We start from the raw sequence: 25,650 nt of genomic DNA on the forward strand, positions 1-25,650 counted from the left end.
AGGATTTGGAGACAGGATCCAAGACAGAAAGACACCATCAGGCAGGGGTCGGGCGACCGGTGGGCCTGAGGGATGGGACCAGGGGAAGAGATCAAATGCGGATCGAAGGCCGTGAGGTGGTCAGGGAGGGGCCCCAGGCCTGGGAAGGGCACATCGTGATGGCTGAGAACCAGGTCTCAGACCAGAATCAAGGGTTCAAGTCCCATCTCCACCCCTTACGCACTGGCTGACCTCTGGCGGCTCCGCTGAATACTTCGCCTCATTTTCCATAGCGATAGAACAGAGCAAACGATACCTTCGCCCTTCAGCGTGGCCTGGAGACCAAGTGAGATGAGGCCTGTGAAATTGCGTTCAGTTCACGCACACTGCAAATGCAGAACGTATGTGCCACAAAGAAGGGATTTTTTTCTCGGTTTTGTTCATGCATGAATCCCGAGCACGGCCTACAGTAGGTGCTTGGTAAAAATGTGTTGAATGAACAAACAGCAGCCTTTGGGGTATTATTATCATATTATGCAATGATAGGCCTGGCTGAGCGGGAGCAGAGGAACATAAAGGAGCTTTTTTTACCGAGGAGGAAGCAGGCCGAGACAGGTGAAGGGATCTGCCTGAAGTCACACAGCCAGCAAGTCACAGTCCAGGCTCTGCCTCCCTGTCCCAGCTCTTCAACCCCACCTCCTCCCTTCCTGCCTGCCTTCTATAAGCATTCCCTGGGTGCCTACTAAGTGTGAGCATTCCCTGGATGCCTACTAAGTGTAAGTATTCCCTGGGTGCCTACTAAGTGTAAGCATCCCACAGTGTAACAGGAATATAAAGAAACGTAAAACCAGAGGTTTGGCCATAAGGAACTTATAGAGTAGCAGAGAAAATCTACAGGAAAACAATCTAATGGGGAAAGTTCAGGCTTCTTGAAATAAGAAGCCCAGAAGAAAAAAGAGACATGGGGAACTTGCCTATAGATGAGACCTCTGAGCCACAGCCTGAAGCAGAGCAAAGTTGGAGAAATTAGGGCTGGTACTAAGCACGTGCGGCAACTGGCTCATGCAAGCTCCTGTCCGCTCAGGACTGACAATTATTCACGTCTCCTCCCAGCCCTGTGTTCAGTAACAGGATGCTAGTAGCTTAAGATCAGCCACAGAGGCAGTATTTACACTGTGGAAATTGGCAAACTCCAGGAAGCAGGGTTCTTCACCCCCACCCTCTCCCTCCAGCCCCTCCAAGAGCTAGTTAATCTGCACATTACTATTCGGAATAGATATTAAGTAGGAAAAAAGTTAACTCAGCAGGTGCAGCAGATTCAGATTCTTAGGTTTCATCTCCTACCTGGGCAATTTCTATCCCCCACTTTGAAAAACAGGTTATTAGCTCTTTTGGTCTCAGCGGTGTCTGTGTATAAAAAAGGAAACCTGCAATTTGCTCTGTGGGGGAGGTGGGGGAGCAGAACGGGACCCCTCCAGGTCATACAGGCATCCTTTCTTCTACCTGCATGCGGATCTGGGAAAAATGACAAAGATTTTATTTTATTATTATTATTTTTTTGCCTTTTTAGGGCCGCACCCGTGGCATGTGGAGGTTCCCAGGCTAGGCATCTAAGCGGAGCTACAGCTGCCAGCCTACACCACAGCCACAGCAATGCTGGATCCGAGCCGCATCTGCCACCTACACCACAGGTCACAGTAACGCCAGATCCTTAACCCACTGAGTGAGGCCAGGGATCAAACCCAAAACCTCATGGTGTCTAGACAGATTCATTTTCGCTGCACCACAACAGGAACTCCAACAAAGTCTTATTTAAAATTCTGGGGCTGTGGTCTTATTTCCACATCCATGTGAGCTGGTCAGATGGAGAAGAGAAGAAAGAAGTGAGGAAAGGGTGATCTAATAGAGGGAACTGCAGGAGCCAAGGCACAAAAAGGTGTTCACACACACACACACACACACACACACAGAGTTTTTAAGAAACGGAGAAAAGTTTAGCCTGACAATGTCATGAGTGGATGAAGAATCAGGATGGAGGCAGGTGGTAAAGAACCTCAAAGGCCACGTTCACTGTGCATGGCTGAGATTAGATAAGGGCCATTAATGGATTCTTAACTGCTAGGCCACGAAGAAACTCAAAGATTTTTTTTTTTTTAATTATGTGGAACGGAGTTCCTGCCATGGAGCAGTGGGTTAAGGATTTGGCATTGTCACTACAGCAGCTCAGGTCGCTGCTGTGGCACAGATTTGATTCCTGGCCCGGGAATCAAATGCCATAGTACAGCCAAAAAAAAAAAAAGAAAGAAAGAAAAAAAAATTATGGAGTTCCTATTGTGGATCAGTGGTTAACAAACCCAACTAGTATCCATGAGGACTCGGGTTCGAGCCCTGACCTCGCTCAGTGGGTTAAGGATCCGGTGTTGCTGTGAGCTGTGGTGTAGGTCGCAGATGTGGCTTGGATCCTGTGTTGCTGTGGCTGTGGCATAGGCCGGCAGCTACAGCTCTGATTCAGCCCCTAGCCTGGGAACCTCCATATGCTGTGGGTGCAGCCTTAAAAAGCAAAAAACAAATAAAAAAGAAAATAAATAAATAAAGGAAGAAAAAAGTTAGGGCTCCAGGATGAGCTTTTCTGGCACCTGGTGCTTGTCACCACATCCAGCCAAGGCAAGGTGCTCAGGGAAGAAGTACTGACACCTGGCCGCTGGGGTGGCAGTGTTGGGGGTCGGGGCGCAGGTGAGCCTCTGACAAAGTCCCATCTAGAGGACGTGCTCTGTGGCGTTTCTGACCTTCGACCTGGTGGGTCAGAGTTCAGGTGCTGCCACCCTTGACCAGGCTTCTGGCAGGGCTACTGCAAGTCCAGCGAGGTTACAGCATCAGCAGTGAACTGCTGTGACCTTCTGGTAATACCCCCCCTTGCAGATAGGGTTGCCCGGTGCCAGGGCTGATGGCAAGCAGCAGCGATGCAACGGCCCTTAAGAGGGATGGGGCTTGGCCAAAGGTGGCTTTAGAGATGGAGTCCCCCTGCACCCCTCCCTCCCCAAAATGGTCCCACTCCACAGCTCTTCTGGAGTCAGGAGAGGAGCGGCTCTCCCCGGGGTGACTGCTGGGACTCTATGGAAACAGCTACAAGAGGAGGCACAGTTAGAATGATAAACATGACAACGGCCGCTACTGAGCGACGGCTGTGTGCCAGGCTCTGCGGTTAGTACTTGACGTGGACTGTGTCACATTCACTCTCACCACCCCGTCACCAGGAGGCACTGATTTAATTTCCACCACATTGCACAGCTGGGGAAACCGAGGCCCAGGGAAGTGACCTGATGAAGGAAACAGTGTTCTCTGACCCCCACACCTGGGCTCCGGATCCCCAAATGCTATCTGCGCCCCTGTCTCTCCACCTGGCAAACGGAAAAAGTGACAAGGTGTGAAGTCAGCGGCTGACTTTCTTTTTAGGGCTGTACCCACGGCATATGGAAGTTCCCAGGCTTGGAGCCACAGCTGCTGGCCTATACCACAGTCACAACAATGTCGGATCCAAGTCACATCTGCAACCTACACCACAGCTCACAGCAATGCCAGATCCTTAACCTATCGAGGGAGGCCAGGGGTCGAACCTGCATCCTCATGGATACTAGTCAGATTTGTTACTGCTGAGCCACAATGGGAGCCACAATGGGAACTCCCAGAAGCCTGATCTTGTTCAAGAAAGCAATGTGTCCAGCTAAAAATATTCTTCCCAGGAGTTCCCGCTGTGGCTCAGTGGGTTAAGAACCTGACATAGTGTCTGCGGGGATGTGGGTTCGATATTCTTGGCCTCACTCAGTGGGTTAAGTATCCAGCATTGCCACAAGCTGTCATGGAGGTCACAGATGCAGCTCAGATCCAGTGTTGCTGTGGCTATGGTGTAGGCTGTACCTGCAGCTCTGATTCAACCCCTAGCCCAGAAACTTCCATATACCACAAGTATGGCCATAAAAAGAAAAAAAAATCACCTTCCTAGTTCCTGGCCACGGGACCCGCTCTGGAGAAGGAGCCGCAAGTCCTCAGGTGGGCTTCCTTCCCCATCAAGAGATGCCCTTGCATCCCGACCTCTGCCCTGGGACCTGGAGGTGAAGCCAGGGGCGCAGTGGTCATCCTTGAGCAAGAGGACAGAGCCACCTTCTAAGGGGAGTGGGAGGGTAAGACAGAGGGAGGTGGGTCCCTGGGGGCATCTTGGAGCTGCCACGTCAGCCTCGTACCACTTCTCTGATCCCCTGTGAGCAGATAAGCCCAGTGGCTAAGACAGGTTCTGTTACCTGCAGCCAAGCATGGTTCTAACCCAGACAATCCCTGGAGGCAGAACGGGGACCAACAAATCGAAGCTAGAGAGGAGCCGGGCAGGCTTCTGGTTTGAACAAGACTAAAAGCCAAAGCTGTCCTGGACTGGCTCACGAGGTGGTGAATGTCTTGTACCTGGAGACAAGGAAGCTGTGACCGAAGGGCCGTCTGGCAAGGCTGATGGGAAGGGCATGCTGACATGGGCTGGGCTGGGCCAAACGGCCCCGCACGCTTCAATCATACCCACTTTGAGAGGTGAGGAAAGGACCCCAGGATGGGTGCACAGTTATGTATGGGCAAGGCTGCTGCCCTACAATGACCTGCAGGCCCCACCAAGGCCATGTCTACCAGGGCTTGGACAGGTGGCTACTGCACCTGAAGAATGACTCTTTTAATTGATCTAATTTCAACTAATTTCCATTTAAATTGCCACATGTGGCTTAGTGGCTCCCACCGTGGTGGGATGACCTGTCCTCATCCCACCCCGACACGCTCTCTGGCCTTTTATACAATGGTCCTCTCTTGGTCCACGTCAGCCTCCCTGATGCTTCTAGAGCATTCCAGGCACATGCCCACCTTGGAGGTTTTTCCTGGCTCTGCCCTCCGCTGGACTGCTCTTCCCTCGGTTCCCCTTGGCTGACTTGTTCAATTCCATCATGTCATGTATGTAGAAAGGCAACCTGCCCCCTCCCACGTGCTCTAAAATGGATTTATCATCTCTGCCTGTGCTGCCTGTGTTCCCAGGTAGAATGGAAACACCATGAAAGCCGGGATCTTTAGGTTTTCTTCCCCAAGAATCTAGAACACTCCCTGGCACATAGTAGGTGCTTATAAAGATTTGTTGAATGTGTATGATGGCTTAGCTGCCTGGAATGGAGGGTGCCTCCCTTTCTGGGATGCTAGAGACCTCAGCATCGCTTCCTGAGCCTCACACATGGGCTGGGACCCGGTAGCGACCACAGTAAGCAGGGGCACATCTTCTGGGGGTGTATGGAGTAGCACGGAAGAGAGAAAGAGTAAGGATAGTGTTGGGAGTGGCAGCTGAGGCCAGGGCACACAGGGAACATAAAACAGGGAACCCAGGCCGCAAGGGTGCTCAGAGCTTCCCCCGAGGAAGAAGCATTTGAGCTGAGTGAGGCCTGATCAACCAGAAGGTGTTAGCAAGGTCAAGAGTAAGGGAAAAGCATTTTAGGCCCATGGAACAGCATGGGCAAAGGACCACGGGCAGGGAAGAGAATGGCCCTTTGGAAGAACTGAGGCTGGAGGTGAGTGATGGGGAGAGCAGTGTGAGATGGGGCTGGGGAGGTAAGGTCGAGCCAGACAGGCAGGGTGTCTTGGGGACCAGAGACGGGCATCTGAAATTTCTCCCAAGGACAGACACTCCTGATGGCCACATGACACCTCCTCAGTCTACCCCTCATTTCACCCACAGCTCTGCAGGACAGTTCCACGTACGGGAATCGCAGTTCCACGAATCCCCTGGCACTGCCAGTGTCCCACCCAAGCACGACTTGCCACATTCTGCCAGAGCCTGCTCTCAACGCTGCAGGAGGCCCCTGCTCACCCTCCACCCCAAGTGCAAGCACACCCAGCAGTGCGGGGGATTTATGCCCCCAGGGACATCTTCAGTGACTGGGGGACAGGAGCCAGTGGATAGTGCTTTGCCGACCTACTGGCCCACATCCTCCAGGTCCACCATCTCAGGGGGCTTCTGTGTCGAGGTCCCAGCCCCACCCAGGCCCGGGGGCTGCCATGATGCTTCCATAACACCCATTTACACAGGCTTTTCCTTCTTCCCGGTCTCACGCCACCCCCTCACTTCCTCTCACCCCTTCCTTCCTGGCATCCCTTCCCAAATCAACCCCCTGCACCCAAATTCTTATCTCGGGCTCTGCTTTCAGGGAGAACCAAACTGAAGACCCCACGGAGGTTTTGCTTCTTACCAGAGTGGTGTGCTCAGGCTTACATATTTAAAATCTCACTCGAGGAGTTCCCGTCGTGGCTCAATGGTTAACGAATCTGACTAGGAACCATGAGGTTGCGGGTTCAAGCCCTGGCCTTGCCCAGTGGGTTAAGGATCTGGCGTTGCTGTGAGCTGTGGTGTAGGTTGCAGACGCAGCTCGGATCCCACGTTGCTGTGGCTGTGGCGTAGGCCGGTGGCTACAGCTCCGATTCGACCCCTAGCCTGGGAATCTCCATGTGCCGTGGGAGCGGCCCTAGAAAAGGCAAAAAGACAAAAAAAAAAAAAAAAAAAATTAAAAAAATAAAATGAAATAAAATAAAATCTCACTTGAGCTGTTGTGTGGAGAGTTTAGGGCAGGAAGAGGAGCGAAGAGCATACCAAGGGCCCTTACAGTGGAGCAGCGAGAGGGGCTGGTGGCCAGCACTGAGCTGGAGAGAAGCGGCTGGAGACACTTAGGGGCCCTGGTTGGCCCTCAGACCCAGAGGCTCAGAGGCTGCAAGGCAGGCTGATGTGGAGACCTGGCCCCCGTCTGCCTGTCCAAGAGAACCAGCCTCGCCCATTCCCATCCCTCAAGCCCAGCCTGGCTCTGGAGACCTGTTGCAAAGGTGCTATTTTTATCGCGCTGGGTGTTTACTTGAAGGATTTGAAGGCTGGGCTTTATTTTTAACTCCTCTCCCAACGGCAGGGACTCGCAGCTGTGGACTTAGGAAGTGGAAGTTGGCCTGCGCTCTGGAAACCCAGGGGGTGAAAGAGCCTGCACTTGGGGAAGGATGAAGCTTGGACGAAGAGCCTGCCGGTTTCTCTGAGTTCCACTCGCCTGAGTCTCAGGTGAGAAGAATGACGATAAAACTGATGATGCCTCTCTTTCCTGAGCACCAAGACCATGTCTCACCCATCGTCTATTATTTTTTGTCTTTTTAGGGCCACACTTGCAGCCTATGGAGGTTCCCAGGCTAGGGGTTGAATAGGAGCTGCAGCTGCCAGCCTACGCCACAGCCACAGCAATGCGGGATCTGAGCTGCATCTGCGACCTACACCACAGCTTGCAGCCACACTGGATTCTTAACCCACTGAGAGAGGCCAGGGATGGAACCTACATCCTCACAGACCCTATGTCAGGTTCTTCACCCCCTGAGCCACAGCAGGAACTCCCATCATCTCATTTAGTCTACCACAACCTGGGAGGCAGGGCTGATACTGTCCCCATTCTACAGATGAGGAAAGTGAGGCCCAGGGAAGACTAAGGACATCACATATCCAGGAAGGACAAGGGCAGGATTCGAACCTCAATTTCCCCAGCTTCCCATGCTTCCAACCGCTCAGCCACACAAAAGTATTGCTAGGCACCAAGGTCAAGGCACAGAATCTTAGACTGGCAGGACAGTAACCTGACATGTTAGAGCTCAAAGATGTCCTCTTCCAATAGTAGTTAAGGAGGGTTCGAGTCCGGATCAGGGCATTCGAAGCCTTGTTGTGTCAGGGATGTGGGGACTTGGGGCTAATTTCCTCACCTGTGAAATGGGTTAATAACAAATAGCATCTCCTTCCTGGGGATTAAATGAGATGATGCATATAAAGGAATTAGCACAGAGCCTGGCACCCGGGGTGTGGAGAACGGTGCACTGACCTGTGCCAGGCCCCATCCTGAGCACTGGATCCTCTCATATATCCCACATGACTCATCTGAAAGGTGAAGAAACAGGACAGAAAGTTTAGGGGGAAGACCAAGGCTAGCCAGTGTCCGGGACTAGGACCCAGGCAGCCTGACCTTGAGTCTGGGCCCTCGAGCAGCCACCACTATTATTCTTACTGTCACTGTTACCCCAATACCCTGTGTCCAGCCCTTCTGGCCATGCCCCCTGAGTCCCTGGTGCTTCTGAGGTTCAGCTCAGGTGCCATGGTCAGGGCCAAGCACTGGCTTTCCGTGGTGAGCCGGGCCTTCCGCTGGGACATGGGGAAACCCTGGCATTGGAGGAAAAGGCATTTTTCTCCCAAAGGCGGGGGCTGCTGGTCTGTTCTCTGACTGCTACTGAAGCTGGAAAATCAAGCTGGAAAGGTTCTGGAGTTAGAACGAAAGCACAGTTTATAGGGCTGGGGGTGGGGGAGATAAAACTTTCCTCTCCACCTCCCAGAGCCCTGTCCTCGTCCTGGCTGCTCTATTTAATGGGATCCAGAAACCAGCCGAGGTCTCAGGAGAGCCTCCCACACTCTGCCCGCTGGCACGCTCCTCTCTCTGCTCTGACCCTACGTCACTGTCCCTTTCCAGGCCTCAGTTTCTCCATCTGTGAAATGAGCACATTGGGCTGCATTCTCTGACCAGCTTTTTCCAAGGACCGGTGAGAATTACACTGAGTCATTTCTCTACTTCTTCCCTCTCCAAGCTCAGAAGTCCTGGCTCCCCCCAAACACACTGCCCCAGAGTCTGCACATCTCCCAGCTGCCAGGGACCCAGACAAGATCCTCTCGCTCCCCAGACCCCTCGCCTCAGAGGCCGGCCTGAGCGTCACAGCTGCCTCGTGTATATCATGAGACTCCAACTCTGACAACTCAGGAAATTCCATTCATCCTCGTCTTCGGTCTCTGGGAGCAAAGGGATTTTGTCCAGCTGGCAACTGTTGAAGGAAGGATATGATGGAGAGCAGGAATCTGGGGCTGGGGGGGGGGGACTTCCCAACATTTTGAGGCCACCTTCTGGGAGTTTAACCCCCCTTGATGGAAGCCATATCCAGGAATCTCGGGAGGTGAGCCAGAAACAGAACAAAGGAAAACTTTGGCCTCTGTGGCCCCAGGCAGGTGACAGTGATGGCTGGGTTCATGGAACACCTGACTGCCCTGAAAGAATTTGGCAAAAATGCAAAAGAATGATAATCACGGTGTTGGCAAGGGTGTGAGGAAAACTGCCCTCGTGCGCATTGCTGGGGGGCGGTCATAAATTTGCTGCAACCCTTTTGGAGATTAAATGGGGTTCTGATAATGATGAAAACACACATTCTTTTTGATTCAGCCATTCCACTTCTAGGAATGTAGCCCATAAGTGCAGATCTGTGCAGGCAAGGACAGGCAGAGACATGGGGGCACCCCAGCCGGTGAGTGACCAGGCACATCTTGCAATAATTACTCTTAAATATCTGCTGAACAGACAAGGGAGATTTGGACTTTTGCTTGTCTGTGTTGATCCACCCTCGTGATAATGATACCTAATCCAAGGTGTCACAGACCTTGTCAGGGGAGAGACCACTGAATTTACATTTTGAACGTGAACCTCAAGAGTCAGTCCCTTGCAAGGCCCTGGGCTAATGGCTTTATATTTCCAGTGCATTCCCAGGATGCTTGACTATCTCTGCTAGGAAAGGCACCTGGCTGAGCCATCCCTTTAACCAGCTCCATGAACAAAAGTACGCGTCCAAGGATGTTCACTGCGGCCTCGTGAAATTGGTTTCGAAATCCATGGAGAGAGCTGGTGAAATAAATCATGATACACCCAAACTATGGAATATTATGCCACTATTGAAAAGATTAAGGCAGTGTGTACATAAGCTGAAAAAGTCTCAAAACATATTAAGATGCTGAAGAGCAATGCAGGTAGTCCCAGTTGGGGGGGGGGGACACACAAAAAAGCACAAACGGGAACTGTTAACAGTGGTTCCTTCAGAGGTGGGACAGAGGTGGACATGGGAGAGGGGTTTTCTTCCTTTTTATCTTCCGTTGTTTTTGAATTTCCTTAAATGTTAGCAAGCATGTTAGTCTGAACAACGAGGAGGAAGAACAAAAGAGAAGTTCACTGTATCTGAAACGGTAGGAGCTGTCGTGGATAAGATGACAGCCTCTGGGCCAGAATCATAGGTCTGTCATTGACTAGCTGTGTGACTTGGAGCATGTTTTTACTTTATTATTTTTTATTTTTTTGTCTTTTTAGGGCCCCATCCGTGGCATATTCCCAGGCTAGGGGGTCTAATCGGAGCTGTTGCTGCCAGCCCACAGCACAGATGGGAAGCCACGTCTGCGACCTACACCACAGCTCATGGCAACGCTGGATCCTTAACTCACTGAGCGCCTTGCTCAGGGATCAAACCCACAACCTTGTAGTTCCTAGTTGGATTCGTTAACCACTGAGCCATGACGGGAACTCCTGGAGCATGTTTTTAAAATCTCTATGTGCCACGGTTAGAATTAGATGCGAGAATTTAGCTAAGCATTTAGAACGGTGCCGACTGCGTAGTAAGTTCAAAACTCCGTAACCTGGCATTCATAGCCCATCCTTACCTGGCTCTAGGCTGCCTTCCCAGACTCATCTCTAATCTCCTTCCCCACCCACACCAGCCCTGCCAATGAGTCACGGCTCCCAAAATACACCACACACGTTCCTGCCTCCGTGGCTCTACCTGGAATGACCTTTCTCTCCCTGGCCTCCATCTGGCAAACTCCCTAGCAAAGTCACCTGCTCCCCACCTTCGGGGAGTCTCTCAGGCCACCTCCGGGGTAGTTACTTACCCTTTGCTCACGTGTCCCTCAAACCCATCACTTGACTGTGTCAAATCCCAGTCTGTCTTGGACACTAGGCTGTTGAGTCCCCAGAGGATGCTGGCCGTACTGATGCACTGAGTATCTAGTGCCCACGCACAAGCCTGGCCCAAGAGTCAGCACTAATCAACATTTGCAAAAGAAAACCAGCCAAAGGTCAGATCATGGCTCAGAGCATTCCAGAACCAGGTCTCTTGGCTCTGAAGTCTTAACTCCCCACTCTGCCATTACTCAGAGGAATGATTTTCCTTGAGATGCTTAAACTATCTGTGCCTCAGTTTCTTCATATGTAAAATGGGAATAACAATACCTTCCTCATGGGGCTGTTGTGAGGATTAAGTCGGTCAACATAAGTAAGGTACTGAGAATCCTTCTGGCTCCTAGAAATAAGGATTGTTTTTAAAATCTCTATGTGCCATGGTTAGAATTAGATGCAAGAATTTAGCTAAGCATTTAGAACGGTGCCGACTGCGTAGTAAGTTCAAAACTCCGTAACCTGGCATTCATAGCCCATCCTTACCTGGCTCTAGGCTGCCTTGGACCCTTGTTAAATAAAAATGAAACAGGCTCCACATGGGCAATTACCTGGACCTAGCCTAGACCTAGTTCCAGGGTCAGCATCTCCCCCCAGGATGGTCTGCATGCTCGCTCTAGAGGTGCTGGAAATGAACCCTGGCAGATGAGAAGCCACAGCGTGAAATAGCATCAGACCCATTCTTATTGTTGCTCAAGGACAAACTTTGGTCAGGTGCCTACAGATCTTCCAGACCTATCCATTTCTTGTCAATGTCTTCATTTAGCACAAAGAGAGCAGACGTTAGGTTCTGCACCTGTGACATTAGTAGTTTGACTTCAGACTTGAATAATATCATTCTATTGTCAGAATTCCCCATGATGTGGGTCTCTCATTTTCAACAGTGAGTCAAAAGTCTTCCTCTTTCTTTCTTCCTTCCTTCCTTCCTTCCTTCCTTCCTTTCTTTCTTTCTTTCTTTAATGGCCACACCTGCGGCATATGAAAGTCCCCAGGCTAGGGGTCGAATTGGAGCTAGAGCTGCCGGTCTGTGCCACAGCCAGAGCCACGCCAGATCCGAGCCACATCTGCAACTTCCGTTGCAGCTTGCAGCAATGTTGGATCCTTAACCCAATGAACAAGGCCAGGGATTGAACCCGCATCCTCACTGAGACAGTGTCAGGTTCTTAACCCACTGAGCCACAGTGGGAACTCCAAAAGTCTTCCTTTTCGATAATTGTACATATTTTTAGTAAGTTGATTTACATGATACATGAGACATGGTTGTAGCAAAAATTGCAGAAGATGCCAGTTTGGGAAACAGTTGTAGGAACTGGGAGAGAAGACAGAGCCTTCCCTTAGGGAGACCTCACTCTCAAGAGAGACTCAGATCAGTAGGGAGTAACACTTGACTCATTATAACAGCGTACACCTCCTTGCACGCCTTCAAAGCAAAGGCCCTTTACATGGGCTATTTCTTTTGCTCTCTGTAGCAACTTGGAAAGAGAATGAATATCATTCCCACGTGACTGAAAGGGAAAGTGAGGCACAGGGAAGTGAGGTAACTCGCTTAAGGTCACACAGCTTGGAAGAAGCTGAACCCAGATTCAAACCTGGGTCTGTCCAAGCTCTTAGCTACTGCTCACCGGAGAAATTCACCTCCCAGCAACTCTCAAAGCCAACTCCAACCCTGTGCTCAACTTGGGAACTTCCAGGATCAATCTGGGGGTGGAGGAGGAGGAGCGGAGGACAGACTCATTGAAGGGACCCTGTCTCCATGGCCACCCTGATGCCATCCTCGTCCAAAACCTGAAATGTTCCAAACCTCACACCCTGGGGCAGCTGAGAACTCCCGCAGGCAGCCCCTGCCTCTGCTGCAGGAGCAAGATGACAACAATAAGGAGAAACCTAGACAACGACAACAGCAACTAACATTTGCTGAGCCGCCTCCTGCTTCTAGCCCCGTGCTGAGCACTGTGTGCACAGTGTCTGATTGAACCCTCGTGAAAACATTTCAAGGTAGATATGATTATTCTCCCCTTAGACCTGAGAGAATTCAAGTCTGGAGGGAAGACAAGTTAAGCCAGCAAGAGGGAGAGCCAAAGCCCCACTCCTTGTGCTCCTTCCAGAAGGGAACCATTTATCAGGGTGTTGGCATGACAACCAGAAGAGGTTAGAACATCCCAGCTTCCCTCCACGGCCCAGGACCTTAAAAGGCGGTACAAAAAGAGTTTGTAGCCACAAAATTAGAAACTATGAAGCTAGTTCCCCCTTGATGGCTTAGTGGCTATGGGTATCTCTTTGTCCCTTTCTGTACCTCAGTTTTCCCATCTGGTCAGTGAAGGAGTTAGACTGTCTCTTTAGGGCCCTGAATGGATCCAGAGCAACAGTGTCCAAGAAAAACATAACGTGAGACACATATGTAATTGTTTTTACTTTTCTAGTAGCCACATTAAAAGAAGTTACAAGAACCAAGTGAAATTAATAACAATAATATTTTCTCTAACCTACTCTATCTAAAATATAATCAACCTGTAATCAATATCAAAATTTTTACTAAGTTACTCTACATGCTTTTCTTACTAACTCTTTAAAATTCAGTGTCCGTTTCACACGTACAACACATCACGTTTCACATCAGTCACATTTCCAGAGCTCGACAGGCACATATGGCCAGTGGCACCGTATTGGACAGAGCAGATCTAGAATCTTTTTCAATCCATAGCCCGTTTTCGGGGATGCAACAGCTCCACGTTCTCCCTCCTCACTGGGAAAGCTGTCCTGATCCTAGACTTGGAGCTGACAAGTTCCATGAAAGCCCAGGGCGGGGAGCTGAGGCCACGATGGAGAAACCCAGGCCGGCCTGGGCCGAGGAGCACCGGGGAGGCTTTCTGCTCCCTGCAGCCTGATTACTCATCAAAGCCCCCAGGAGAGAGACAACCCTGCTTTTCCTCCTAACTCAAAGATTCCCTTAATTGGAAATTCAATCTGAGCTGAAAACCGAGCCAGGCAGCCGCCCCCCACACGGCACCAGCCCCGAAGGCACCCAGGATAAGGAATCCAGATCTCCCCTCACTCCCCTCCCGGTGGCACTGCGTGCAGGGAGCTGGCACCACCTTCTCCCTCCAGAGATTCAGTGTCGGGCTATGGGCCCAGCAGCTTTCTTGGAGGGCACTCAACACCTGCTCAAGGGCATAGGCTTGGCAGGAAGGACAAGGAGGGTAGGGAAAGGGGCAAAATTTGGCCCCCAGCAGGGGAGAGCTTGGGGAACTCTCTCCTTCTCTCTGAACTTCCATCTCCCCACCTTTAAATGTGAACACGTTAAGTGATAGCAAAGACTGCTTTTACCGCTGGTTGCTCTGTGCCAGGCATCTTACAGGCATAGCTCATCTACTCCCCAAAACTACCCTAGAGAGGAACAAGATCCAGGGTTCAGAGTGGTGAAGCAACTTGGGCGAGGTCACACAGCAATTCAGTAGAAAAGCCAGAATTCCAACTCCTGGTCTTTCTTCCAAATCAAGAGCTTAAGCTCTTACCTAATCTAAGCGCTGTTGTGTCCCAGGGTGGCCCAAGACAGTCCTAGCTTTTGCCTGTCATAACTATATACACTTGGCATCATAATTTTATCTTTTTCTTTTTCAACCACTCCCATAGCTTATGGAAGTTTCTAGACCAGAGATCGAATCCAAGCCAGAGCTGCATCCAATGCACAGCTGCAGAAACGCTGGATCCCTAACCCAACTGCGCCAGGCCAGAGGTCAATCTGGCACCTCTACAGAGATAAGCTGGATCATTAACCCACTGTGCCACAGTGGGAACTCCTAGGCATCATAATTTTAAAATGTTCCCTTTGGAAGAAGAGACAAATCTCCCATGCAAATAATGTGTGTGGGTACTTATGCTTCCAAAAGGTAGAGCTTAATTCCAAACCCTTCTCCTTCCCTGAGTGTGGGCCAAACTTAACATCTGGATTCCAAAGATTAAATTACGGAAAGGGGAAAATAGCAGCTTTACAGCAGAAAAACCTACCAGAAACCAGGTTTGAAAAGTCTGGAGTTTAACAGTAAGGTATGAATGTTGGCTTTGATTAATATATTACTGTAATAAAAGAAGTTAACAGATTTCTCTAATCTAGGTGGAGAGTATATGGGAGCTCTCTATAGTATTTTTACAACTTTTCAGTAAAGCTAAAATTTTTCTAATATAACAGTATTATTTTTAAAAAGCACCCCCTTTTTGGAGTTCCTATTGTGGCTCAGTAGTAACAAACCCAGCTAGTATCCATGAGGATTCGGGCTCAATCCCTGGCCTCACTCAGTGGGCTAAGAATCTGGCATTGCCAGGAGCTGTGGTGTAGGTCGCAGACGCAGCTCAGATCCCAAGTTGCTGTGGCTGTGCCATAAGTTGACAGCTGCAGCTCCAATTCCACCCCTAGCCTGGGGACTTACATATGCTACGGTGCAGCCCTAAAAAGCAAAAAAAAAAGAAAAAGAAAAAGAAAAACTGCCCTCTTTTACTGATAAAAGTATCCAAACATTTGGACAATAAATTATGCGATGACCTGGTCACAAGCCTGGCTCTGCCCCAACCAAGAAATCTTAAGAAAATTACTTATACATTCTATCTCCCTTAATGATACTAACTACTCAAATATACATGGCACGGAGTTCCCATTGTGGTGCAGAGGTACTGAATCTGACTAGGAACCATGAGGTTGTGGGTTCGATCCCTGGCCTCGCTCAGTGAGTTAAGGATCCAGCATTGCCGAAAGCTGTGGTGTAGGTTGCAGACGTGGCTTGGATCTGGCATTGCCATGGCTGTGACACAGGCCGGCAGCTGCAGCTCCAATTAGGCCCCTAGCCTAGAAACCTCCATTTGCCATGGGTGGGGCCCTAAAAAGATTTTTAAAAAAAGACAAAAAAACAAAACAAAAACATACATGGCAATTTAAAGTTTACAAAATTTAGAGACAGAAGATGTGCTGGTTAAAGCTTTGGAATCAGAAAGCCCTGGTTCTCTCACTTGTCTGCCAAGTGGTCTAAAGTATGTTGTCTTCTTTCCATGGGCCTCAGTTTCCACATCTGTAAAATGAATTCACTGAATGACAACAGTGACTGGTACTACTTTAGGGGCCCTTGCGATGTGTCCAGCACTGTAACGGATATTGTGATGTGCTACTCAGTTTCCCCTTCAGAACCAAGGGTTGGGAGTTCCTGTTGTAGCTCAGTGGTAACAAACCCGACTAGTATCCATGAGGATGAGAGTTCAATCCCTGGCCTCGCTCAGCGGGCTAAGGATCCAGTGTTGCCTTGAGCTGTGATGTAGGTCACAGATGCAGCTCGGATCCCTTGTTGCTATGGCTGTGGCGTAGGCCAGCAGCTCCAGCTCTGATTCGACTCCTAGCCTGGCCACTTCCATATGCTGCATGTACAGCTCTAAAAAGAAAAAAAAAAAAAAAAAACAAAAAACCAAAACAAGGATTTATTTCTCCCCTCCCTCTGCCCCCAAACCAGTTGCTCAGAGGGCTGCCCGCTGTCAGTCCTGTCCGGGGACTGCCCTTGGCTGAGAAGAGCCATCCAGCTCCAGGTCATGCCCTTTTCTGAAGATGAGCCCGCATGCAATGCAGAGAATGTAAAAATCCAGCTCCCTCACTTCAACTTGGGACAATTCTGAAGGTCATCTCAACTGCAGGGCACCCCTTGTGGTTGGGTGAGGCAGGGTGGAGACTGCCCGGAAACCCAGCCCTCTGCCCAATCCTGCCTTCTTGCCTCCTGACAAGGGTTGATCCTGAGGGTACTCCGTGACTTGCTGCACACTAATCTCCATCTCCATTTGCTTCCCAGGGAACTCATCCCATGATAGGACTGGGAACCACTGCACCCCCACTCTCTTTCTTTCTTTGTCTTTTTAGAACCGCACACATAGCACATGGAAGTTCCCAGGCTAGGGGTTGATTTAGAACTATAGCTGCCAGCCAACACCACAGCCACAGCTACGCCAGATCTGAGCCTCGTCTGCGACCTACACCACAGCTCACAGCAACATTGGATCTTTAACCCACTGAGCAAGCCCAGGGATTGCACTTGCATCCTCACGGATACTAGTCAGTTCGTTACCGCTGAGCCACAACAGGAACTCCCACACTATGTTTCTTAACTCTCAGACCCACCCCATTTTTATAGATGAGACACCTGAGGTTAATTTAGCCAAGAACATAAAATGTCAATATTTTAAACCACTTAAAGTAGGGCCATGCACACAACAGGTGTTACACATGTTTGAAGCACCATTAGAACTTTACCTGAAGTACAAGGAGAAGACATTGAGGGGTATGAATATGGCTGAAAGGATAGGTGCTGAATGGATAGCGGGTGGATGGATGCAGGACTGGCGAATGGATGGGTGGAAGTGGTTTAGTGAATAACTAAAGCATGGATGGATTGCTGGTTGTAAGAATGGTTGGGAGATGAAGTTGGTTGAATGGATGGATGATGGATGGATGGTTGGATGACTGGTTAGGTGGGTTGGAGTGGATGTTGTTTCAGTGGATGGAAATATGGTTGGGAGATGGGGTGGCTGGATAAATGGAGGTAACTGGGTGAATGAAGGTAGTTGAATGAATGGATGCCTAGTTGAATGTTAGGGTGGGTGGTGGTTCAGGATGGGAGAAATTGAGTGAGTGTGGGTGCTAGGGATGAGGGGGTGGGTGGGTGATTGAACAGGTGTCTGGGTGGCTGGATGAATAGTTGGGTGAATGGATGGGTAGGTGACTACATGGTCAAATAGGTAAGAAGATGGAAAGTTGAATGGGTGGGTGAAGAAATGGTTGGGCAGATGGGTGGTTAGATGGATAGAGGAACTGGGTGATGGAGGGGCTGCTCAGGCGGTACCAGCGGAGTTAGGTGAATGAAGGGGTTGGGGAATGGATGAATTGACTGGGTGGTTGTTTGGTGACAGGGAGGTTAAGGAGTAAACAGAAAGTTAAGCAGCTGGGAGAGTGGGGTGGATAGTTGGGCAGAGAGATGGTTGCTCAGGTTGATATTAGAAAGGGCGGGGGAATGTAAAGATTAAGCGAATGGAGCGACTGGGCGAATGGGTGGATGGGAGGAATGGAGTATATGGCTGATGGATGGACGACATCCGATCCAGAAGCCCTTGCAATGAACCTTCTAAACAGAGTCGCGGGGAAGCTCTTTGGCGGTAAAAGAAGCAAAAATGGGGCCTCCCAGGTCGCCCTGCCCCAGGACCCCTTCCCCGAGTGGGGCACAGCCCGGGTCCTACCTGGAGGCGGCGATCTCGGCCTTCTGGCGCGCTATGGCGGCGGCGCGCTGGGCGCCCTCCACGCTGTGCTCCACCTTCTGGCGGACCTTGCCGCTCTTGAGCGGCAGCACGCGGCGCTTGGTGCCCTTGACCAGCACGTTGTGGCGGTACTTGCCCTCCTCACGGTGGCCGTCGGGCAGCGTGGTGCAGCCGTAGCCGTGGCGCAGGTTGTCCAGCCACTCGCCCTCGTAGCGGAGGCCGCTGGAGCGCTCGCTCACGCCGAAGCCCGAGCGCTTGTCGTTCTTCCACTCGCCCATGTAGGTCTCGGTGGTGGTGGCGTCGATGTCGGCCTCGAAGGGCGCGGCCTCGTCGGCGCCCTCGCCCAGGCTGGCGGTGGACGCGGCGTCGCTGGCGCCCGAGCTGAGGTCGCTCTTGAGGAAGCTGACGCGGCTGCGCTGGCTGCCCAGGGACGTGCGCGACTCGGCGCGGCGCAGCTTCCCCAGCAGCGCGCCCCGCTGGAACAGGCCGCCGCCCTTGGCCGCCCGCGCCGCCGCGTCGGCGTTGGCCAGGAGGCTGAGCGCGAAGCCGCCGCGCGGGATGGCCGGCGCGGGCAGCGTGGGGCCGTCGGCGGCCGGCGAGGTGGGCGAGTCCGGGGCCACCGTGCCGTTGCTGTGCTCGCTGCGCAGGGACGAGAGCGACGTGCGCAGGGGCGAGCGCACCACCACGGCCATCCCGTAGGGCACGCTCTGGCGCACGCCGTAGCCGTGGCGCATGCCGTTGGTGAACTGGCCTTGGTACGTCCCTGCGGGCGAGGAGAAGGGCGCGTCAGTGGGACTGCCCGATGGGGGCCTCTCCCAGGGGTGCCCGGCTCAATGGGCCAGGCCATCCGGGGCCAGGGAGTCCCGGCTTACCAAAGCCAGCGAGGCTCCGAGGGTGTGAGGTTGCGTGAGCATGCAAGAACAAACGCGTGCAAGAACAAACGCGTGCAAACTGGGAGCTGGCCAGTGGTGTGCATATTTCCGTTGGTGGGGACGTGGCAGGGTCACAAGCGTGCTAGATGGAGTCCCGCACAGCGTGAGTGTGGGAAGTTTGGGAGCAGGTGAGGCCTCGGGAGGGCGTGGGGTTAAATGAGTGTGCCAGAACACAAGGGGACAGGCCAAAAGGGGTTTCTGTTGCTGGGAGCATGCCTGGGTCTTTAGTGTGCAAAATAGGGTGAGGTTGAGGGAGCCCATTTTAAATGTGAAGTTGTGTGAGCAGGTGAGTGTTAAGCGAGTGTGGACAGATTTGGAACCACACAAGAGAGAATGAATGTACCAGAGGGTGAGTGGGTAAGAGAGTGAGTTTGTGCAGTAATGTGACTATTGCATGTATGTGAGTGTGCATAGCAGCAGGAGCATGTGGACACATGAGTGTGCAAGGCAGTGTGCAGAGGGTAACTGAATCACATGAACATGTCATCATGGAATGTGTATAAGTTTATGAGAGTATTCAAGGTCTTGAGTGTGCAAGAAAGGCAAAGTTGAGTGGGGGTGCAAGACTGTTAGAGGATCAGAAAGTGCAAACTTGAGAGCAGGCAAGGCTCTGTTGGTGTGTGAGGTTCAGTGAGTGTGCATGGTTATCCTAGTGTGCAAGACGAAGTGAATGTCCAAGGTCGTGAATGGATAAAACGGTGAGTTCGAATAGTGGTGTGATTGTTGGAGAGCCTGGGCCAGTGCAGGTTGTGCAAGGCCGTGTGTAGGGAAGACTGTTACGGGCAGGTGTGTCAGTGTCTTTTGACTATGTGGCTCATGCGTGTATCATGCGGTGTGTATACACTGGAGTGAGTGCCCAGTGGAGGTGACATCTGAGTACACAAGTGTTAAAGTATAAAGTAATGTGAGACACTCAGGGCTGAGTGTGTGAGGTTGTGGGTATTAATGACACTGAAACCATGTACATCCACGTGTGTGCAGGATAGTGACGTGTACAAGGAGATATCAGCCAGAAGGCCTTGCATGGCCATGAATGTGAACACATGAGTTCCTGGGAATAAGAGTCCGTGTATGTGGCCGTGACATGGATAGAGAGGCAGCTCAGAGTGTTGGTTAGGAGCACAGACTCTGGAGCCAGGCTGGTGGGTCCAAATCCTGCCTCTGCCCTTGCTTGTTGTGTAACCTTGGGCAAGTGACTTAACCTCTCTGTGCTTCAGCTTTCTCACCCATCAAATTGATAACAGTTGCTTCGTATCTTATAAAGTTGTTGGAGGTTTGAATGTGTTAATATCACAGAAAAATGAGTTAATATCTGAAGGGAAAGATACGTATGTGATATTGTGATTCTAACAGAGTTGGGTTAGTGCGTGAGGTCACCTGAGTTGCAGGAACGAGCTGAAACAAAGCTGACAAAATATCTTCGTATTCCACCCCCAGCCTAACAGGCTAATAGGCTGTGCTCACCAGGGCTCTATCCAAAACCTCCTTCCCATCCTCCCTGGCTGATGGCATCATCTGGTGGGGTTTTTTTTGTTGTTGTTGTTGTTGTTTCTTTATAGGGCCACAATCGTGGCATATGGAAATTCCCAGGCTGGGGTCAAATTGGAGCTTCAGGTGCCAGCCTGGACCACAGCCACAGCAACTTCGGATCCGAGCCACATCTTCGACCTACACCACAGCTTACAGCAACACCGGATCCTTAACCACTGAGCGAGGCCAGGGATCGAACCCACATCCTCATGGATACTAGTTGGGCTCGTTACCACTGAGCCGCAACGGGAGCTTTCCATCTGGTGTTTTTATAACTGCCATCTGTGTCCTACTGACTCCTCCATGCATATCCCCAACTTCTTCCCCTCTGCAGCTCTACGTGTCACCTTGGAGACAGATGCCACCAGATGTTACACAGCCATCCCCAACTCATCACCCCTCCTCTAACCCACACATGGCATTCCACCTTTTGGGTCTCTCTCTCTCCCCAGCAGCACCATTTCTCTGCCATCGTCTTTGTGCCCTTAGTATATAGAACAGTGCCTGGCACACCATGCTCGCTGAAGTGAGAGCGGCATTTAGAGTCTTTGTTTTAAACACAAGCTGATACATTATCCGATTCACCAAAAAACCAAATGGCTTCCTAGCAAATATCCAGAATGGCTAGTAAGTCACTCCTGGGGTCAACGCAACAAGCATGCTCCCACTGGGACCTTTGCACTGGCTGTTCCCTCTGCCTGGAACTCTTTCCCTCCCGATATCCTTAAGTCTTTGCTCGGTGAGGCCTCCCTGACGGCCCTATTTAAAATTACAATCTGCCTGTGTCCTCACCAGCACCTAGATACCATGGTCTACTTTTACTTTTGTTCTATTGTATTTTTCACCTTCTAACATAATTCATGTGATATTTATTTACTTATTGCTTTTCGTCCCCTGCTGGAAGGGAAGCTTCATGGGTACAGGGATCTTTCCTGTTTTGTTCTCTGATGAATCCCCAGCACCTGGGACAAGGCCTGGCACTTAGAGGGGAGTCAGAAACATTTGCTGATTGACTGGCTTGAACCTGTCCAGAAAGGCCATCTCACTGTGTGACCTTGGGCAACTCCCTTCCCTTCTTATGGCCTCAGTTGCCCTGTTAGTCAATGACGTGCTGGAGTCGAGGCTTTCTAAGGTCTGCTGGCCTCACTTTGAGACGCCGGTCTTCTAGGAATCAGGGCATCATGACTCTGGAGGCAGAGAACAATGAGCCCACATGAGTCCACACAGCCTGGCCCCTCCCAGCACAGGCTGCTCCAGATCAGGGTTCCGCTGCTACCCCACCCCCAGCCCTTTGTGCATGAAGAGCCCCCATCCAGGGGTCAGGGACAGCACAGGGGCTTGCTTACCCCCTCAACAGTCCTGTGACAGGGTGCCACTCGGATGCTCATTTACAGGAGAGGAAGTTGGTGGCCTGAGAAATTAAGTGACTTGACTAAGGAAGCAGGATCCAAGTTCAAGTCTCTCTGATGCCCAAAACTCTGAGCCCACGGTTTTCAATCCTGGCTGCATATGAGAAGCTAAAAATAAAATCCCTGGGCCTCACCACCTGAAATTCTGCTTTAATTTTGGGGGAGGGTCTCTGGTGCTTCTAGCCCCTCAGGACAGCAGGTAGAACAGGGGTCAGAGGGACAGTGGCTCTGACCTCCCTTCAGTGACCAACCAGAACAAACCAGTGATCATGGAACACCAACTATTAAAGGGCCAAAGAGGAACAGAGAGAGTTGGAGAGAGAGGAGAGCATTGGGCATGATCTCACAAAGGAAGGTGCAAATATGATCCCCTTTTCATAGGTGGATTAATGTTCAGAGAGGTTATGTGATTTGCCCAAAGTCACACAGCAAGGAAGGAGCAGAACTGGGGTTTGAACTGAGGTCTGATTCAAGCTGAGGAAGTGGGAAAATGGGATTCTGTGGCAAATGTAGAGACAAGGGAAAGAAGAATGTGGTGCATAAAAAAAAAAGTAAAAATAAAAAAAGAATGTATATATGTATGTGTGACTGGGTCACCTTGCTGTACAGTAGAAAATTGACAGAACACTGTAAACCAGCTACGACAGAAAAATAAAAATCTTTAAAAAAGAAAAAAAAAGTATGGTGCGAAGGACAGAAAAGTGAGGAGGCGGGAGATAGAAAACTATTATGTTCCATTTTGCAAACTCGTCCACATGAGGCCACGTTGCGTGAGAGGCCAGAGGACAGAAACATGGAGACAGAGATAAACTGGTTTCAAACATCATCGAAGCCGAGGAACCTTGGACACGCTACTTCTGATTCTCAATTTCCTCACCTGGAAAGTGGGAAAATAATGCCTGCTTTCCGGCATTTTCGGGAAGATTAAAAAAAAGGAGACAGAGAAGATGGCAACGACCCAAATGTCCATCAACTGGGAAATGGATAAATTGTAGTCAGGCACACAAGGGAATACTAGTCAGCTGTAAAAAGTAGCGGGTTCCTGATACCCACCCCAAGATCTCAAAAACATCCCAGGGGAATGAAGATGGGACCAAATCATAAGATTCCAATGACATGAAAGCCTGGAAAGAACTAACCTATGGTGACAGAAAGCAGATCCAAGGTTACCAGAGGGTAACTGCTAGGGGGGATCCATTACACAGCAGCACTAGGAAACTTTCTGGGTGGATAGAAATGCTCTATACCCGGACTGTGCTGGTGGTTACACAGGTGTAGACATTTATCAAGACTGTATGCCTAAAATGTATTTTATTGCATGGAAATAAAGTTGCAAAGTTGATAAAGAATTTGTCATAAATAAACTTTTAAGGAGGAGTTCCCGTCATGGCTCAGTGGTTAACGATCCCGATTAGCATCCATGAGGACGCGGGTTCGATCCCTGCCCTTGCTCAGTGGGTTAAGAATCCGGCGTTGCCATGAGCTGTGGTGTAGGTGGCAGACGCCGCTCAGATCCCAGGTTGCTGCGGCTCTGGCGTAGGCTGGTGGCTACAGCTCCGATTGGACCCCTAGTCTGGGAACTTCCATATGCCACGGGAGCAACCCTAAAATACAAAATAAATAAATAAATAAACAAACTTTTAAGGGGGGAAAAAAAAAAAAAAACCTCAACCAGCACGGTGGCTTGCAAACATCCATCAGGAAATCCGATCAGCTCTACTTTCTATGCGAACCTAGACTCTTGCCCCTTCTCCCCACCCGCACTGCTACTAGGTGGTACTTGGAGCCACCATCATCTCTCACCCAGACTGTCCCGGTGGCTGCTTTCGCCCTTGTCCTCCTCCAGCTGTTCTTAACACACCAGTCAGAGGAGTTCTGTTCGCATGTAACACATCAGATCACGACACTGCTCTGCCCCTTCTTCTTCGAAGAAAAGCGCAAGTCGTTAGGGACTCCCAAGACCTTTTCTGCTCTCTCCCATCACTCCTCTGTCCTCACCTCCTCCCCCTCTCCCCTTTCCCTCATTTCGCTTTAGCCACAGAGGCTTCTTGCTGTTCCTCCCACACACCAGCCACGCCCCTGCCTCAGGGTCTCTGCATCTGCTGTTCCCTTTGCCTAGAATGTTCTTCCTCCGGGTATCTGCATGGCTCGCTCCCTCACCATCTTCATGCCTTTACTCAAATGTCACCTGACCACCCGATTTAAAGTTATACCCCCCACCCAAGATTTTTTTTTTTTTTTTTTTTTTTGCTATTTCTTTGGGCCACTCCCGCGGCATATGGAGGTTTCCAGGCTAGGGGTTGAATTGGAGCTACAGCCCCTGGCCTACGCCAGAGCCACAGCAATGCAGGATCCGAGCCGTGTCTGCAACCTACACCACAGCTCATGGCAACGCCGGATCGTTAACCCACTGAGCAAGGGCAGGGATCGAACCCGCGACCTCATGGTTCCTAGTCGGATTCGTTAACCACTGCACCATGACGGGAACTCCCCACCCAAGGTTGTTATTTTTTTTTTTTTAATTTTATGGCCACACCCACAGCACGTGGAAGATCCCAGGCCAATGATTGAATCCAAGTCACAACTGTGACCTACACAGATCCTTTAACCCACTGTGCCAGGCCAGGGATTAAACCTGCACCTCCTCAGCGACCCGAGCCCCTGCAGTTGGATTCTTAACCCACTGTGGCACAGTGGGAACTCCCAAGGTTTTTTTTTTTTTTTAATTTCCCTTCTTTGCTTTTTTCCTTCATAGCCTATCTAATATTATATATATTTTTCTTTTTTTTGTTGTTGTTTATTGACCATCTCCCTTACTACAAGCTCCATAAAGGCAGGGATTCCATTCTTTTTTGTTCACTGCTGCATCCGTAGTACTTAGAACCAAATAAGTACTCAATAAATACTTGTTAAATGAATGAGTAGCATGCTTTTTATAACTGGCTTCTTTCTGGTCTGCTGATCTGAAAACAGGTCTGCGAAAATGACCAGAGAGTTACTGAATAGTTCCTACAAGACTCACCATGATGACACAACTAATAAATGCACAGAGCCCAAAATCTCATCCACATCTAGCTGGGCACCTTCCAGAAGTCTCTGATGAAAGAAGAAAAAATACGAAAGGGGGAAATAGGCAAGAACAGAGCAGAGACGATGGTAAACCAGAGGAAAGAAAGAAGACAGCTGATCTCTGGAGTGCACGAGTTTGTGAAATTAAATCAACCAGTCTACCTTTAGCTTCACTTTGGCCCTGAGATGGGCTGACGTGGCCCCTTTAACCCCAAGGAAAACTGAGATCGCAACAGGAGAGCGGCTCTTGGCCTCCAGTTGGGGAGGAAACAGCCAGGCTATATTAGGAAACTTACAAGCAAGTGGCAGAGGCACAGACACCCTGGGGAGGCTGGGAGGGACAAAGCCCTGGGAAGGGGGAAAAAGCCAAGTGCTGGGCCATCCCCTGCCTGACTCTCTCTAAGACAGGACAGCTCTCTCTGGGGACAGGAAGAATGCATCCGAAGAGGGAGATAAGGACCCACCCACAGCATCTGGTGAGAGGGGCTGTCTATGTAAGGAAATGCCTCCTGTTACCCTTTGGGACGGTCCCCTCACTTGGACTTGTAGGCATTACAGGGCTTCCCACGCCTGCAGGGGAAGGACCAGGATTCTCAGCAGCCAACGAGACCCAAAAATCCT

At 50.5% G+C, this 25,650-nt stretch overlaps 1 protein-coding gene across 2 annotated transcripts in view; it reads right to left on the reverse strand.

Moving 5' to 3' along the window:
• Nucleotides 1-25,650, reverse strand: part of JPH2 (junctophilin 2) — a 74,258-nt gene that overhangs the window by 27,791 nt on the left and 20,817 nt on the right. The window contains exons 2-3 of one of the 2 annotated variants that reach the window (XR_014832407.1): nucleotides 15,762-18,852; nucleotides 11,754-11,839 (exon numbers count right to left, since the gene is read on the reverse strand). Coding sequence is in view for 1 of the 2 variants with exons in the window: in XM_021077520.2 (XP_020933179.2) it covers nucleotides 18,072-18,852 (781 nt within the window). In the remaining variant the exon portion in view is untranslated. Of the gene's footprint in view, nucleotides 1-11,753; nucleotides 11,840-15,761; nucleotides 18,853-25,650 lie in introns of those variants that run through there. The other variant, XM_021077520.2, reaches the window with a different exon arrangement.

Source organism: Sus scrofa, chromosome 17 (assembly GCF_054392235.1).
Source record: "Sus scrofa isolate SSC_HxYL_T2T_F1_AM1 chromosome 17, Sscrofa_HxYL_maternal_Yorkshire_Landrace_v2.0, whole genome shotgun sequence".
In the NCBI taxonomy this organism is placed as follows: domain Eukaryota; kingdom Metazoa; phylum Chordata; class Mammalia; order Artiodactyla; family Suidae; genus Sus; species Sus scrofa.